The 17465-nt window shown below is 38.4% G+C and overlaps 1 protein-coding gene across 1 annotated transcript in view; it reads right to left on the bottom strand.

Annotated features, from left to right (window-relative positions):
• The window catches only part of LOC132879298 (desmoglein-2-like protein), a 74081-nt gene extending 60361 nt beyond the window's left edge, over nucleotides 1–13720 (bottom strand). The window contains exons 1-2 of the mRNA XM_060913721.1: nucleotides 13616–13720; nucleotides 13170–13295 (exon numbers count right to left, since the gene is read on the bottom strand). Coding sequence (XP_060769704.1) covers nucleotides 13170–13295; nucleotides 13616–13663 — 174 coding nt within the window. The 5' untranslated portion in view covers nucleotides 13664–13720. The remainder of the gene's footprint in view (nucleotides 1–13169; nucleotides 13296–13615) is intronic.
• Nucleotides 13721–17465: the final 3745 nt, after the last annotated feature.

The raw sequence follows: 17465 nt of genomic DNA, 5'->3' as shown, positions 1-17465 counted from the left end.
GGCCAGTGAGAATGAGAACAGTGTAGTTTATGTAGGGAAAAGGCTGGATGCCCGAGGTGGAGTTAGCAATCCCCCAACTCCGGCATTAGAGCCCTTACAGCGGGGCGAATGGGTGACGACTCGGCGGCATAAGCGTAGAGCCAAAGCTACCACTGAGGCTCGCCCATGGGAGCACCACTCCTCTCCACGTCACGTGTTGAACAGGTTTGCTCTCCTTAGTGATGCACCCACTGAGAAACCTGAAAGAGCTCTGGTTATAGGGGACTATCATATGGCATGTGAAATTATCTCAGCCCTTAGGGGCACCAGCAGCTTTAGTCAGGTGTATACTGGGAGCCAGGGTGCCAGACATAGCAGGTAATCTTAGGGTCCTAGGCAAGCACAGGTTCTTAAAGATAGTTATCCATGCAGGAGCTATTGATATATGCCTTCGTCAGTCTGAGGTTACTAAGAATAACTTTGTAGAGGTGTTTAAATTAGTGAAGGCGATGTCCGATGCTGTAGTATGCTCTGGCCCCATCCCAATGCGGAGTGGCAATTTAGCTTACAGCAGGTTATGGTCGCTGAACTGCTGGTTGTCCAGGTGGTGCTCTGAAAACAGTGTGGGCTTTATAGATAATTGGGCTAATTTTGAGGGCACCGCTGGCCTGTTAGGGCCATCCCACTCGGGAAGGTGCTGCTCTCATTTCCTGCAGCATACTGGTAGGTCATAGTCTCAGAACAGGCCAAGTTAACTTCTGACAATCCAGAGCCAAGGCCAGGGAGCAGACGAACAGGCTAAACCGACTGTCTGCTCGCTGCACAGAGTTGTCACTCAGGGTCCACTACATCGAGACTGTGTCTGTTCCCCGAGCTCAGCAAAAAAGTAGAAATACTCAGAGAGTTTGTTCCAGTAACCTAATCAATATAAAATTAGATCATACTGACTGTACAGCCGCTGCCAGCACCTTTGATCTAAAGGTGGGGCTATTAAATATTTGATCTCTTACATCTAAAGCACTAATGGTTAATTAACTCATTACTGATCAGGAGTTTAATGTACTTTGTTTAACTGAAACATGGATTAAGCCAAATGAATATATAGCTTTAAATGAAGCTAGTCCTCCTGGATACAGTTATATACACCAGCCTCGTCTAACTGGCAGAGGAGGAGGTGTTGCAGTTATTTATAATGATTATCTAGGTGTAACACAAAAGCCTGGTTATAAATTTAATACATTTGAAGTTTTTCATACTAATATAATGTATATAGCCTCAAAAAATAGGTCTACCCAGTTAATTCTGTTACTTATTATTTACAGGCCCCCAGGGCCATATTCTGAGTTTCTTTCTGAATTTGCAGATTTTATTTCAGATCTGGTTATTTCCTTAGACAAAGCTTTAGTTGTCGGAGATTTTATTATTCACTTCAATAACCCAGAAGACCCTTTGAAAACAGCGTTTGTGTCCATTTTAGATTCAGTAGGGATTAATCAGAATGTCATAGGACCGACCCATAAAGGTGGTCACACCCTCAATCTAATACTAACATTTGGGTTAAACATAGAAAATATAGTCATACTTCCACAGTCTGAAGTTATCTCAGATCATTATCTCATCTCATTCAAAATATGTCTGAGTAATAATGCACCTCACCACGCTACTGTATTAAATGTACATTCACGTCAACTACTGCACAGAGCTTTATAAATGATCTCCCAGTGTTATCAACTTTGATTGGGTCACTGTCAGCCCCTGCAGAACTTGATCAGGCAACCGAATGCTGAGAGTCAGCGTTCCACCATACATTAGATAATGTCGCTCCTCTTAAATGGAAAATGGTCAGAGACAAAAAATTATCACCCTGATATAATGATGACATTCGCACTTTAAAACAGACCACTCGAAAATTGGAACATAAATGGCGTCAAGCAAAATTGATAGTGTTCAAATTAGCATGGAAGGAGAGCTTCCTGAAGTATAGAAAAGCTCTTAGTGCTGCTAGATCAACATATCTCTCCTCCCTAATAGAAGATAACAAAAATAATCCTAGATTCCTATTTAATACTGTAGCAAAATTAACTAGGAATAAGTCCACTATAGGCACATGCACACCTGTAGTATGTAGTAGCAATGATTTCATGAACTTTTTTAATGACAAAATTGAGAATATCCGACAAAAAATTCAAACTACTAATTTAAGGTGAGACAATGTAAGTGACCCTGTAGTTAACAACATAACTGTATCAGATCAGCAATTAGAATGTTTTACTCCCCTTAGAGAAACTGAATTACTTTCATTAGTCTCGGCATCAAAATCCTCAACTTATGTACTAGATCCCTTACCTACATGTCTATTCAAACAGATAATACCTGAAGTAATTGAACTGCTTCTAAAAATAATAAATTCTTCTCTTACGATTGGCTATGTACCAAAATCTTTTAAACTAGCAGTTATCAAACCCCTGATTAAAAAAACCTGACCTTGATCCCTGTCAGCTGTCCAATTATCGGCCAATATCAAACCTCCCCTTTATCTCCAAGATCCGTGAAAAAGCTGTGGCACAGCAGTTATCCTTATATTTACATAGGAATAACATCCATGAAATGTATCAGTCAGGATTTAGACCTCATCATAGCACAGAGACAGCACTGGCTAAGGTAGTAAACAACCTACTGTTGGCATCTGATCAGGGCTGTGTCTCACTGCTTTTGTTGCTTGACCTTAGTGCAGCATTTGATACCATTGATCATTCCATTCTTCTGGATAGACTAGAAAATGTTGTGGGAGTTAAGAGAACGGCCCTCTCCTGGCTCAGTTCTTATTTAACTGATCGCTATCAGTATGTTGATATAAATGGTGATATTTCTAGACGTACTAGGGGAAAGTTTGGTGTTCCACAAGGTTCTGTCTTGGGTCCACTGCTTTTTTCTTTATATATGTTACCTCTGGGTGATGTTATTCGTAAACATTGTATTAGTTTCCACTGTTATGCTGACGACACACAGTCATATGTTTCTGCAAAACCTGATGAGAGACACCAGCTTAATAGAATTGAGGAATGTGTAAAGGACATTAGACACTGGATGCTTATTAACTTCCTTCTGCTTAACTCTGACAAGACTGAAGTACTTGTACTAGGACCACATGCAGCTAGAAGTAAGTTTTCTGATTACACAGTAACTCTGGATGGCCTTTCTGTTTCTTCACGTGCAGCAGTAAAAGACCTCGGAGTGATTATTGACCCCAGTCTTTCATCTGAAACTCACACTCAGTACGTTTACATGCACATCCAAATCGAGCTGCTGTCGGTAATCGAGCAAAGGGTCCCAGCAGGGGTGCCAGAGAAATCCAATCCTACATGCACACAAGGAAATCGAGCTATTGTGTGAGGTACATTGTGCACCCGAGCCACAGGTGGCGCTACACGCCCCATTGTGTTGGTACACTTCCGGTTGTCATCATGAAGAAGAGCTATTCAAGAGTGTAAACAAAGTTATCAGTTCCGTGTTCTCCATTGCGCGTTTTTCTCCCGTCCATGAATTTTAATATATTCAACTCCTTAAGCTGAATGAGCATGAACTCTGTCTCCTCATTGCACCAGAAGTGCACGTTTCTGCTTGCCATTTTCTCTTCTTCGTTTGTTCCTCCTGACCTCTTCTGCTGCTCGCTACTACTGTTGTCATGCTGACCGAGGCTGTCGTGTTTCCCGCTTGTGGTCTCATCCATAGATTTACATAGAAGACTAGATTCCTCACCGCGTATTCCAGAACGTCCGCACAGGGCGGCCATCTTACCACAGACAAGGGGTATGAAGACTTACGCAAGCACAGCACAGCCCAGCACTCACATTATGATTTACAGGAAATCAAAGTACTGACTTTGATGACAAGATGATGTGTGTGTCTGTGTGTGTTTTAATTGTAGATGTTTATATCAGTATGTTTAGTTTTATTTTAACTGCACATTGGAGCCTAGTCAAATGAAATTTCAATCTTCTGTGCTAAGATATATTGACTTTGACATGATAATCAGCTTTGAATGTTCTTTTTGTAAATGTAAAGATATCTTTTTATCCTTGGAAGTATAACCACATGTGATTAATTAAATGCTTTTTTTGTCACAAACTACCGTGAGTCTCTGTCATTGTTTTATACTATTACTTATTTGGGCAGTGTATTTGTTATTATGCTATGATGTGAGTTTACATTTGTTATTATGCTATGCTGTGAGTGCATTAGGTTTTTGAGGTGGATGAAGTATTTCTGAAGTTTCAGAAGTGAGTAAGCTGTTTATTTAACTTTAGCTTCCCCTACGGCCCTATCACATGTAAAAATATTTTTTACTAAAAATTGGAAATAAATTGTATGGTTATTTGTCCTAAGGCCGCAGTTATCCATAAGTATGCAGTGTTAGGCTTCTCACAGCATAGGAATTTCAGCATGCATCCTGTCTTACAGTCTGTAGTATACTGAAATATTTTCGCCAAGCTATGCATATTTTTTTAAAACATAAAATGATTATTCATCATTAATATCATAAATACATACTTCCGTTTGTTTTTTTTTATATAACAAACCAAACCGTTTGAATATCGATTGAAATTTGAGGAAGTTAGGGTCATCTGAAAAGTACATATCGCTACCAACACAATGTAATGGGTAAGCCAGCTGTCTGAGGTAAGATGGCCACCATGTGCGGACGTTCGACTTCGTTGACGGGCAACGGGGACGAGGCATCTAGTCTTCTATGTAAATCTATGGTCTCGTCACTCGTCACTTCCGGAAGGGGCAGTGCTGAAGTAAGTAGCTCGACTACGTAGCTCGATAGGGTTTACATGCACTAAGTAGCTCGGCAAAAATCGCATAATCTAGGTCGTGTAGCTCGATTACGAGAAATCAAGTTCGGTTCAATTTCAGCCTAGCTAAGGTGTTTCCATGGCATTTAGAACTTTGATTTCAGTTGAGCAGTGGCAGAAATTCGATTTTCTCTATGTGCATGTAAACGCACTGATTGATAACATTAGCCAGACAGCTTTCTTTCATCTCAGAAATATTGCTAAGATAAGAAATTTAATGTCACTACATGATGTGGAAAAACTACATGCTTTCATTACCTCCAGGTTGGATTATTGTAATGCCTTACTGTCTGGATCACGGGCGATTGCTCTAAGACAACGAGGGAGGCTCAGCCTCCTCTAAAAATGACGAACATCATGTAGGATGAATTGCGCTAGGCTTATGTTATAGCCGACCTTATAACATTGCTATTTCAGATCCAGAATCATAGAAATATATGTGCTCAACCCACTACAGTGCGAAATCATTCCCTTATAACTTTAATGTGTGCGTGAGTTTTTCCCCCTCGTGACAGCGCAATGCAGCACAGCCGCAGTGGACTTCAATGGCATTTGGGAGCTCTGCGCTTTTCAATCTCAAAATGCAAGACGATTATTGGACAAATACTGCGAAAACGCCCGCCCACGGAGTCTCACAGACTCCCAGCCTCAGTGGACTTCAATGGCATTTGGGAGCTCTGCACTTTTCAATCTCAAAATGCAAGACGGTTATTGGACAAATACTGCGAAAATGCCCGCCTACGGACTCCCAGCCTCACATGGGAGGGACATGGCAGTTTCCGCGAGGAGACTGGTGATTGGTGAAAGCGGCCGGATATTTTCTTTGATTGACAGCTCATTTCAAATATAGACAGGCAGCGGTGAATTTCAGTTCAGTCCCATGCGGATTCGCAAGTGCTGTGGTGTATTGTACTGTAAGAGATCAGCTTACATTTCGATTTCATTCATTACATATGGTTTCTACCAGCTTTTTTAGTTTGTATATATTTTCATTGTAAATAAAGTGTAAATATAGTGTTGTCAAGTTTGCTATCTTAGTTCCAGAAATTTCATTTATTTGAGTGACTGAACTTGAGGGGGCTAGTCAGCTAGCAAGAAAGCTGCGCACGGATGCCAAGCATTGCTGATTTAATTTTGAAGAAGCCATTTGCCAGTCTTCCTTTTGAGGAAAAAATTAAAATTAAAGAGCAGGGTAGACCAACGCCTCAAATTGACTTGGTGAAAAAGGTAGGGAATAATACTCGTTCCTTTCAGCTCTCCTGGTACGAGAAAGTGAATTGGCTAACAGCAAGTGACCCACATCAACAACAGTAAATAGGCTACTTTAGTAATATGTCATGGATGGACCAAAAATATAGAATCTATTTAAAATGTTTATGCTGAGTATATTATATTGAATATATTTTTCTGGATATGAATTAAACACAGCTACAATTTGGAAAACATTTTTAAACTAAAACACAGCCGAGAACATTTCACACTACAGACCTGGATTAAAAGTGAAGGGTTATCAAAATTGTCAATAAAACATTTCTCAGTCAAAATAAGTAAAATATAGGGAAAGTGTCATTGAATGAAATGTGTGGCACCCAGCTCTACTGCTGAGGTTCCTGACAAAGAGCTGCTTTCAATAATGATCAATTTTTAAACAACATGCCACAATTTTAAAATATAAAATGTTAAAATATACCCCTCCCCCCAACACCACCATCATGTATATTGGACAGTAGGCTAATGGGCCAAAAGAACCTGTTATTTCACAGTTTGTGACGCTGCCAACAATCAGCCAGATCAGAGGCAAGAGTATGGGCAAAATTGATGTTTTTTTTTTTTTTAAATCTGGAAATATTGTAACCGACCAGCCTCCCCTTTTTGAAAGACTACCAGCCGACACTGGTCTGGATGTTCCAATAAGTGCATAAACAAGCTCCAGTTAGTTCAAAATGAAGCAGCAAGAGTCCTTACTAGAACTAGAAAATATGACCACATCACCCCTGTCTTATCCACACTGCACTGGCTCCCAATCAAATTTTGTATTGATCATAAAGTACTACTATTGACCTTTAAAGCACTGAATTGTCTCGCACCACAGTACCTGAGTGAACTTCTGCTCCTCTATAACCCACCATGCCTACTTAGATCAAAAGGACATCAGGGGGCGGAGCCTTTTCTTACAAAGCCCCACAGTTATGGAACAGCCTTCCAAGTAGTGTTCGGGAATCAGACAGTCTCAGCGTTTAAGTCTAGGCTGAAAACATATCTGTTTAGTCAAGCCGTTTGTTAATAGCGTTTATGAGGTAAAGGTGTAGATCTGGAAGGTCCTCAGACAGAGTGTTTTGGTAAACTGGGATGTATGGATGCTGTCAGTCCCCACTCGCTTGCTCACTCGAGTTTGTTGACGGTGTAGTGGCTGCTGCTTTATGTCCCAGGCAGTGCTTAATTTGTGAAGCAGGAGGTGGGTGGGTCCGGCGACTCAAAAAAAAAAAAAAGGCGGGGGGATGGTTTACTATAACTTTACGCGCACACGCCTATTGTGTGTGTAAAAAATAATAATAATAATAATATCAGACATTATGATCTTAGAAAACGCTTTAGTGACGAACAGTTACAGACAGTGATGTTATAAAATATTATTTTTTATTAGGCTATATATTAAATTATATATTAAATTTATCTTCTAAAATAACAGACTGTACTCATATCACAACCAGTTTATTTCACCATTGGAGATCAGATCACACAAGACATGAGTTAAATTACTTATTTTAAGGATTTAAGTAGGGTATTTAAAAGCAGTGCCAGCGGGGCTTCGTGGCTCAGGTGGATAAGGCGTCATACTATAGACCCGGGTTCGATTCCGACCTGCGGTCATTTTCCGAGCCCTCCCTTTTTTTCTCCTGCTCATTTCCTGTCTCTACACTGTCCTATCCAATAAAGGTGGAAAAAGCCCAAAATAGAGAATAATTTAAAAGCAGGGCCAGCAAACATAAGTGCAATCAATTCAAGTAATAGTTAAGAAAAAAAAGGGTTTACAAAACAAGTTGGAGAATTCATTGTAAACATTTTAGTAAGCTTTCTTGTTTTTTTTGCCATTTTTTCCACAGCGCAAGCTAACAGCTACAAAAACCCCGGTGTTCTATTGAGTGGAAGTATACACCCCATGTCCCGCCTTATTTAAAAATAAAGGTTCTGCATATCTGCTTTAAACATCGTTGAACACAGCATGTCACAGCAAGCAATGTTGTGAATATCAGTGGGCCAGAATTTCTCCAAAATGATGTGCGAGGCTGATAAACTTCTACGGAAAAGGTTTTTTTCAAGTCTCCCCCCCCCCAAGGTGGTTCTGTATGTTACTGGTGTATGCTACTGAATTACAGGGTGTACTTATTTTTTCCCACCTGTTTTTGGGAAGAAATGACTACATATTAAAATGTGTTGTGTTTTTTTTTGTTGTTGTAATTGTCAGCTGAGGTTATTTGCTTGTTTATAGAAGTTGGTGAAGACTACCCAATTGTTATTTAGGCCCTGATAAATAAAAACCTTGAATTGAAGGAGGGCATAATTTCTTATACCATTACTGTATACCAGCACATCCTGTCATGGTTTATTTCTTACATAGTGGCTACAGCACTTACAATTAAATGGTCTGACCCTTTAGTATATTTAGCCACAGATGTCAACTTCTGTTTGCTCTGGATCTCAAGCATCCCCAGTATTCATGATAAAAAAAATGAATATTTTGTTTATGCCATGCAGTGTTTGGAGTTTTGGTAAAGACAATGTCTTCTGGAGTGTAATATCAGTGCTATTACCCATTGGTGTGTCAGTTTTCAATCTTTTATACAATTGTTATCCTTTCAAACAGCCAAATTCAATTTGTTTTCAACAACAGCTGGCAATTTAAGTCTGTGTCCTAAACAGCATCACACTAAATAATATTATATATTACTATATCCTTTATAGTACCAGATAACTTACAACAATATGCAATTTTGACCTGCTATTTATTGTGCTGGTATGAGGTATAGCACTCAAATTTGGGCCGATTAAGCAATATTTGCTCTCCAGTTAGGAAATGCAGTGTGTTCATCCCAAATAGACAGTGAATTTTTGGCACGTTCTGATGCTATCAGAAGGCGGCACGGTGGTGTAGTGGTTAGCGCTGTCACCTCACAGCAAGAAGGTCCTGGGTTCAAGCCCCGTGGCCGGCGAGGGCCTTTCTGTGTGGAGTTTGCATGTTCTCCCCGTGTCTGCGTGGGTTTCCTCCGGGTGCTCCGGTTTCCCCCACAGTCCAAAGACATGCAGGTTAGGTTAACTGGTGACTCTAAATTGAGCGTAGGTGTGAATGTGAGTGTGAATGGTTGTCTGTGTCTATGTGTCAGCCCTGTGATGACCTGGCGACTTGTCCAGGGTGTACCCCGCCTTTCGCCCGTAGTCAGCTGGGATAGGCTCCAGCTTGCCTGTGACCCTGTAGAAGGATAAAGTGGCTAGAGATAATGAGATGAGATGAGATGATGCTATCAGACAGAATCACACTGTGTAGATGCCATTTATGCAAAAGCAATTCCTGCTAGATAATTGTATTTTTTTTTTCATTAATACACCTGATTTCGGGACAAAGAGGGCAAGACATATTATGTTTGTGGAGAGACATCCTGTTTTTGGCAGTTATATGCAATCCCACTGAATTTTATCTGAATTTCCCTCAACATATTTACCAAGTATGTCTAAACCCAAGTTTTCATAAGACCAAGAAAACTTTCTAGTAGAAAACGAGCAAAAAGAACACAATACAATTCCTATCACCCAAGTTTATTTTTTTACTGATTTTTTTTTTTTATTATTTGCTTGCTATGACCTCTTTTCCTCATGGAATTCTACAAAAAGGTTCCACTGGAACAGTTTCTGCCAAGATATCCAAAAGTTCTGTGACAAGTTCTGTTAAAAGAAGGTCTGCAAAGGATGGGAAACTAAATACTAAAACACTACAGTATAACTAATCTTGAATAAAGCCACTCTTGAATGTCCAAATTCTTTTTATGGCTAATTTTGAATTATTTTTGTTTTATCTATAACACTTATTAAATTATGAATTATTTGAATAGTTTTTATTTTATCCATAACACTTATTAAATGATGACCATCTCAGATTATCCTGTGGTGTTAAATTCAGTCTTAAGCCTTCTGATTTACAATACTACAGAGTCCAGTCATTCCATGAAACATGGCCAATGTTTCATTGGAAAACTATCTTAACATCATGTCTGAAAGATAGATAACCAAAGATAAACAAGCCAACATGTCGTCCTTATGTTTGCTTGATTCCTGAGAAATTCTTATACAGTACATTGCTCAAGACTCTCATATACTGTGTTGTTTTATTCTTGTAGTGTGGGGCATTTGATGAGTAAGAGGATAATTCAGGGCAAAAAATAAAAATCTGTAAATATTATCTTTGTGTTTTTCTTGCAGTGTGTCCCATGCATTAGCACTGAAAACATTGCAAAGCGAAACTAATCTATTGTGCTTGATCTGCTTTCAGGAATGCCTTAACTTTCTTTTTTCTTTTTTCAAATTCTCAGCTTGTAAGACATCTTTAGCTTATGGGCTTAGTAACTTATAACAGATATCCTCAAGTTAGATATGTACTTGAAGGGAAATTAATTTGCTTGTTGAGAGTTAATCATACCGTACTATGTTTTATGAATAAAATGGTCCACTTTATACTTCTTATTTCTTAGACAGTGTGCATCATTTAGCAATCACTTACTAAACATTTTAATTGGCTAAATCAAACTGAAATTGAATTTATGTAAATGCCATATTTCTTGTGTTAATACTTCATAATAGCATTAAGAAAAAGTCATCAAAGTTACTCCAGAATTTTCTTGTACCTGAAAATCATTTATTGTAAGAATTGCAGTATAACCTGGATGCACTTTAATGTTTTCCTGAATATGTAATTTTACCTTTACTTTATCTTCATGAGAAGTAACAATGCGATGATGTAATAAACTCGGTAGAGTGTATACTTCTGCCAAGGGGCACTTTCACACCAAAGGTTGCCTTTTTCAAGTTTAGCTTCTAGGGTCATAAAAGTAAACTAAATGTGACATAATGTATCACTTTTGTTCACTGTTTTTGTCTGAGGGTCGGAAAGAAGCTACACAGTCAGTGGTTCTTCCATCCTATCATTATTGTGGAAATATTAGCCATTTTTAACATGTTTTTGACAGAATCTGCAGTCCCAAATTAAATTTTAAAATATTGCATTGAGTATTAAATAATTTCTGTCCCATGCATGGCTGAGCATGCTGCTTCCTTATATAGGGGGTGAGTCAAGAAATGTCCATTCCAAATTTCATGAAAATCGGTAAATTCGTTTGGCCGCTATGGTGATTTAACTGAATCATGGCATTCCGTGTTAAAACAAATAAAGTGATTGTCCTTTCCTGAACAACATGAGTAACTGATAATGTGTTGTGCATTATCAGTCTAGAATAACATTTAAGAAATTGTTTTTCATCACTGTTTTCACCTCATTTTCAATTTGAACTGTTATTAAGCAGGTAGTGAGTTTTTCAGCTATTCGAAATCCTGATGTAGAATCTGCGTTAAAAATCTGTCCTCTCCAGAACTTAGGATAATCTGTAAAACTTACCTCAGTTTTATGGAGAAATATTCTTACGGGATTAATTAGGGCCCAACAATATAAAACCAATGAGAAACTATCGCATTCAAATGCATGGTTGAGATACATTTACATAAAAATGTTGTTAAAGGGGATGTCCTCTCCAGAACAGGATATTTAATATCATAATAGGCATATTTTGTAAAATAAGTAGGCATAGTTTTGGTGTTGTTGTGTTTCACTGTTATGTGTTGTTCATTGTTATTTGATAAAAAGTTAAGTTTTTGTAGCATTAGGCCTTCTTGACAGGTTTTTCTACTGATGTGTAGGAAAGCGAGAATAGACAGATGAGGAACTTCTGAGATTGAACTAGGTGGCAATTTGAGAAAGAACTTTCACCTCAAAGTTACCATCTGGGGACTAGTACTAGTACAAACAAAGACCTGTCGGTCAGACAAGTCAAATAATTTGGATGTAAATGTGCCCAGGTTACAATCTTGGTTAATTTTCTGAGAAAATTAAGCGTTAAAGAAAAATGTCCTCTCCTGAACAAATGCCCAAGACTCCCAACACTATTAATTCTCTCTCACTGACTAGATGTTAAATGTTTGCTCTCATCAAATGCATAGTTTAACATATGAAATTTGTGGCTCCAGGTGTTTTGGATGTAAATTGCTAACTTATATGTTAAGTACTTTTAGGATAATAAGGATAAATAAACCTTCATTATTGTAAAGGTCCAAGAAATAATATAATGGTCCAAGAAACTGTGCAAAAGGTTATTTTTTCAATCAGAAAACATATTCAAAATTGTTGCCATAGTTTTCCTGAGTAATTTTTCATTTGAAAAGTGATGTTAAACATTCTGTCCTCTCCTGAACAGAAATATGGATTTTGTGACCTGATTTGATTTGCGCGGTGACCGGAAAGTAGATACAGTATGAAGTTGAAATTTTCTAGTCACCTACCAGATTGGTGTATCTTTCTAAAAAGGCATTTTAGCTGATTTCCTGGACCTATTTCTCATTTCTAGCTCTATTGATATGTGAAGTGACTCCTAAAATAGACTGAAAAAATTCACCAAAAACGAGATTTTCCAAAATATGTCCACCATTGATGGATATTTTGGTGTCTCTTTGTTCCATTAATATCTCTGCAATAATTAGGTGGAATGTAGGGGACCCAATCCACCAATTAGGCTTAAATCTGAATGATAATGTAAAAAAATCCAAATTTGTGAATTTTACCTTCCTGCTATGTTAAAACTAATAAATTTTGGAATTTGAAATGACTTGTAGCCTTGATACTTGAGTACCCAATATGTATTCTATGGAATTCAGGATGGATTTTTGCATTACATTGAAGTTCATTTTCAGCTGTTTTTGGGACTTTTAAAGCAACCTTTGGTGTGAAAGTGCCCCAAGACACAGATCTGGATTTGCCTCAAAATCTAATCAATTGTTTCTTTGCCCATGGCCCACATTTCATCAAAATTTCATCAAAATCCATTCACTACTTTTTGAGGTACACCAAACCTAGTTAGTTTTTGGGAACAAACAAACAAACAAACAAAAATAAATAAATAAACAAATCAATAAACAACAAACAAATGGAGGCAAAACCATAACTTCTTCGAACAAAGTTGGTGGAGGTAATTATCCATATTGATAATGTCTTATAAATATTATATAAATGCTCACTTTGAAAATGAATTCTTTTTTGGTGTAATCCACATTCTCCATCAGCCTCTTTGGAGGGATTAACCATTCTCTTTTCTGTTGACGGAGCGTTTGCAGTTCTCCTTTATCAGCTTGAACCCAGATTACCTATTTATGCACAAATATAATCACACATTCATAATCATATCAATAAAAATAAATTTAAGAAAATAAAAAAAATAAATGAATAATCAAATAATCAAACAAGCAACTTTTTTTAATGGAAAAATGAAATATAATAAAACAACTCATTAAAATAAGGGAAAATAGATGTGGTGTTGTTGTGGTTACTAGGGAATTCCAGCCAAGCATTTACCTTAAAAGAAAATTTCCTAAGAGTTTTACATGGCCGGAACATTATAACTCTAATGATAACCATGAGAGACATAAAATCCTTTTTCATCCCCAGAATCATGTAAAATACTTACAGTAGTACAAAATGTGATTATTAAAAAGTAGGTCAGAAACATTGCCATCAAAATCAGTTATCCACAAATGTAGCAGGATGTGTATGTGTACTGTATGTGAGTGAGTGTGAGTGCTGCAACTAGAGCTCTCTGTTTTGCACCCTGAACATGGGTGGCACCTGAGTGTAGCTTCATTATGCCATTGGTCGCTGCAGGGAGGGAGTTGCACTGTATCTATCTGAGAGTTTTTCAGTCATGCTGGTACGAGAGTGTCTTTCCTTACAAAAAAATCATGTACATTTTCCCATATACATTTATAACGTGATTATGTAAGTAACACGAGCTCAGGTTAATAAATAAATAAATAAAAACCCATGTGAAGGCACCCTTTTTATTTATTTAGTTATTTTTAGTAACGTTCCCTTGCCGGTGGCACGGTGGTGTAGTGGTTAGCGCTGTCGCCTCACAGCAAGAAGGTCCGGGTTCGAGTCCCGTGGCCGGCGAGGGCCTTTCTGTGTGGAGTTTGCATGTTCTCCCCGTGTCTGCGTGGGTTTCCTTCGGGTGCTCCGGTTTCCCCCACAGTCCAAAGACATGCAGGTTAGGTTAACTGGTGACTCTAAATTGACCGTGAGTGTGAATGGTTGTCTGTGTCTATGTGTCAGCCCTGTGATGACCTGGCGACTTGTCCAGGGTGTACCCCGCCTTTCGCCCGTAGTCAGCTGGGATAGGCTCCAGCTTGCCTGCGACCCTGTAGAACAGGATAAAGCGGCTAGAGATAATGAAATGTTCCCTTGCCAGAAATTGAACAGTGGGGTGGGCTTGGGTAAAACTAGGTGGGTAAGGGCTTGAAAGGAAATGCCAAATGTCAGCAGTCACTGTAAAGAGCTTAAATGGTTGCACAAAGTGTTCAATGTCAGCCTGATTTTGACAAAATTTTGTTCCTTTTGTTCCTTTTCTGCAACATGTTCCCTCATGACCATGACTGAGAATTTCTTGAACCTCCTCTCTGACGACACTCAAGGATATGAATGACAGTTGGTCGGGGTCCAACTTGTCTTCCTGAATTTATCGCATCTCATTATCTCTAGCCGCTTTATCCTGTTCTACAGGGTCGCAGGCAAGTCAAGTCAATTTTATTTATATAGCACATTTCATGTGGCTAACACAGACTCAATATGCTGTAAAAGAAGAAAAGAATAAAATAAGATAAGATTAAAAACAGCACTTGACATATATAAATTAAAAAAAAAAAAAACTTTGCCATAATTAAAGCCCCAAGGTAATAAAATAATGACACTAAAACGTCATAAAACAATGTAAACAGGGTAAAACAATGTCAGCTCAATAGGGAAAAACAGGGTAAAACAATGTGAACAGGGTAAAACAATGTCAACTCAACAGGGTAAAACAATGTCAACTCAACCAAAAGCTTGTGAAAATAAATACGTTTTAAGAGCCTTTTTAAAAGAGGGAGCAGACTGAGCTGACCTTAATTCCAAGGGAAGGGAATTCCAAAGCGTTGGGGCACAATAACTAAAAGCACCGTGAGCCATGTTTGTGTTAATTCTGGGGACAGATAAAAGACTTTGACTAGATGACCTGAGAGAACGAGTTGGATAATAGTGAGGGATAATGTCAGAGATATAGGTTGGGGCTAGGCCATTTACTGCTTTAAAAGTGATCAGAAGTATTTTGAACTGGATTCTTTGTTTTACAGGCAGCCAGTGAAGTGATTTCAGAATCGGAGTGATATGGTCAAATTTAGATGTTCTTGTGAGTGTTCTGGCAGCTGTGTTTTGAATCAGCTGAAGTTTGTTAAACGCCTGTTTAGTAAGCCCAGCATACAGGGAGTTACAATAGTCAAGGCGACTGAAAATAAAAGCATGTACTAACTTTTCAGAGTCCTGAAAAGACAGGAAGCCACGTACCTTAGAGATATTTCTCAGGTGATAAAAGGCTGTCTTAGTAATAAGAGATATATGTTTTTCAAAATTAAGATCGGAATCGAGGGTCACACCCAGATTTCTGACATCATCACAAGGTTTTACCAGAAGGGGGGTAAAAAAGGTACAAAGATGTTCTCTGCGAGCCTTAGGGCCTACAACTAAAATCTCAGTCTTGCTGTCGTTTAACAACAGAAAATTCTGAGCCATCCAGTTTTTAATGTCAGATATGCAACTAATTAGGTCATCTACTGGACTGGGGTCGTCAGGGGAAAAAGAAATGTAAAGTTGGGTGTCATCTGCATATGAATGATACGAAATATTATGGCACTGGATGATAGACCCAAGTGGTAACATATATAAATTAAAAAGCAGAGGGCCAAGGATTGACCCCTGAGGTACCCCATAAGAGATGTCCATAGTGTCAGAACAGAAATTGTTAATAGTGACAGAAAAAGATCTCCCATTTAAATAAGAAGAGATCCAGGCAAGAGCTGCACCGCAAATGCCAATTAGATCTTGCAGGCGTTGAATTAAAATAATGTGATCCACAGTATCAAACGCAGCACTTAAGTCAAGAAGCACAAGAACAGATACTTTATGGTTATCAGTGGCAATTTTGAAATCGTTTATAACTCTGACCAAAGCAGTCTCTGTACTATGATTCACACGGAATCCAGACTGATAGGCATCGAAGAGAGTGTTATGAGACAGATAAGAGTAAAGCTGCTTGTAAACAACCTTCTCAATAATTTTACCTAAAAAAGGTAGGTTAGAAATGGGCCTATAACTTTCACAAGCCAAGGGATCAAGGGTATGTTTTTTTTAGTAGAGGAGTAACCAACGCATGTTTAAGACAAGAAGGGAAAGTACCAGATAGGAGAGACGTATTAACAATATTGAGAATGTCACTAGCTAAACAACTGAAAACCTGTTTGAGCAGCTTGGTAGGTAACGGATCAAGAGAGCAGGTAGCAGAACCTAGCTGTTGAACTATCTCTCCTAACTCACCTTGATGAATAGGAGTAAAACTGGGGAGACAGGCTGAGCTAACAAGCAGAGATCGGCTTGGAGAAAGGTAACTGGCATCAGTATGAGAGGGTATCTTGATATTGCTCCTGATAGTTAAAATTTTTTCACTGAAAAAGATTGCAAACTCATTACACTTCTCTACAGAATGAAGTTCTGTGGGAATCGTAAATGGAGGGTTGATAAGTTTATCAATAGTATTGAACAGTATTTTAGAGTTATTTGAATTTTCAGCAATAATCTGAGAGAAGTACTGCCTTCGAGCTTTTTTAAGTTCACCGTTATACATAAGAATATGATTCTTATAATTTACAAAATCAGCCTGCAGTTTAGATTTACGCCATTTTCGTTCATAAAAGCGGCAGGTTCTTTTAAAAGTGCTGATATTCTGTGATGTTCTCCAGGGTGACCTACGTTTACCTGAAATAGTCTTAATTTGCAATGGCGCAATGCTGTCCATAATACGTGTGACAGAAGAGTTGAAAGAATTGACTAAGGTGTCACAACAGGGGGATACAGCAGAGTCACAAACAGAACCCATAGGAGAGATAGGAGTTGGCATAACAGATACCTGGCTGAGGTCACATGACCGAGCAGCATTAAAAGTCATAATAAATTTATCTGAGGTGTCTTCCCTAATCCTGCGCCTTAAGAGTGTTTTCACACCGGATACATATCTAGTCGTCGGCCAGGAAACACTGAAAAATATACAGAGGTGGTCAGAAAAACCAACATCTAAGGTGCCATTTATAGAGATTTCTAGGCCTTTTGAAATAACCAGGTCTAAGGTGTGGCCGTGGCTGTGAGTAGGAGCAGAAATATGTTGTATGAACTCAAAAGATGTCAACAGATCTATGAACTGAATCGCAAAAGAGTCAGCCATGTTATCAACATGAATA

Source organism: Neoarius graeffei, chromosome 1, assembly GCF_027579695.1.
Source record: "Neoarius graeffei isolate fNeoGra1 chromosome 1, fNeoGra1.pri, whole genome shotgun sequence".
NCBI classification, from domain to species: Eukaryota; Metazoa; Chordata; class Actinopteri; order Siluriformes; family Ariidae; genus Neoarius; species Neoarius graeffei.
This window is presented reverse-complemented; position numbering and strand designations above follow the sequence as displayed.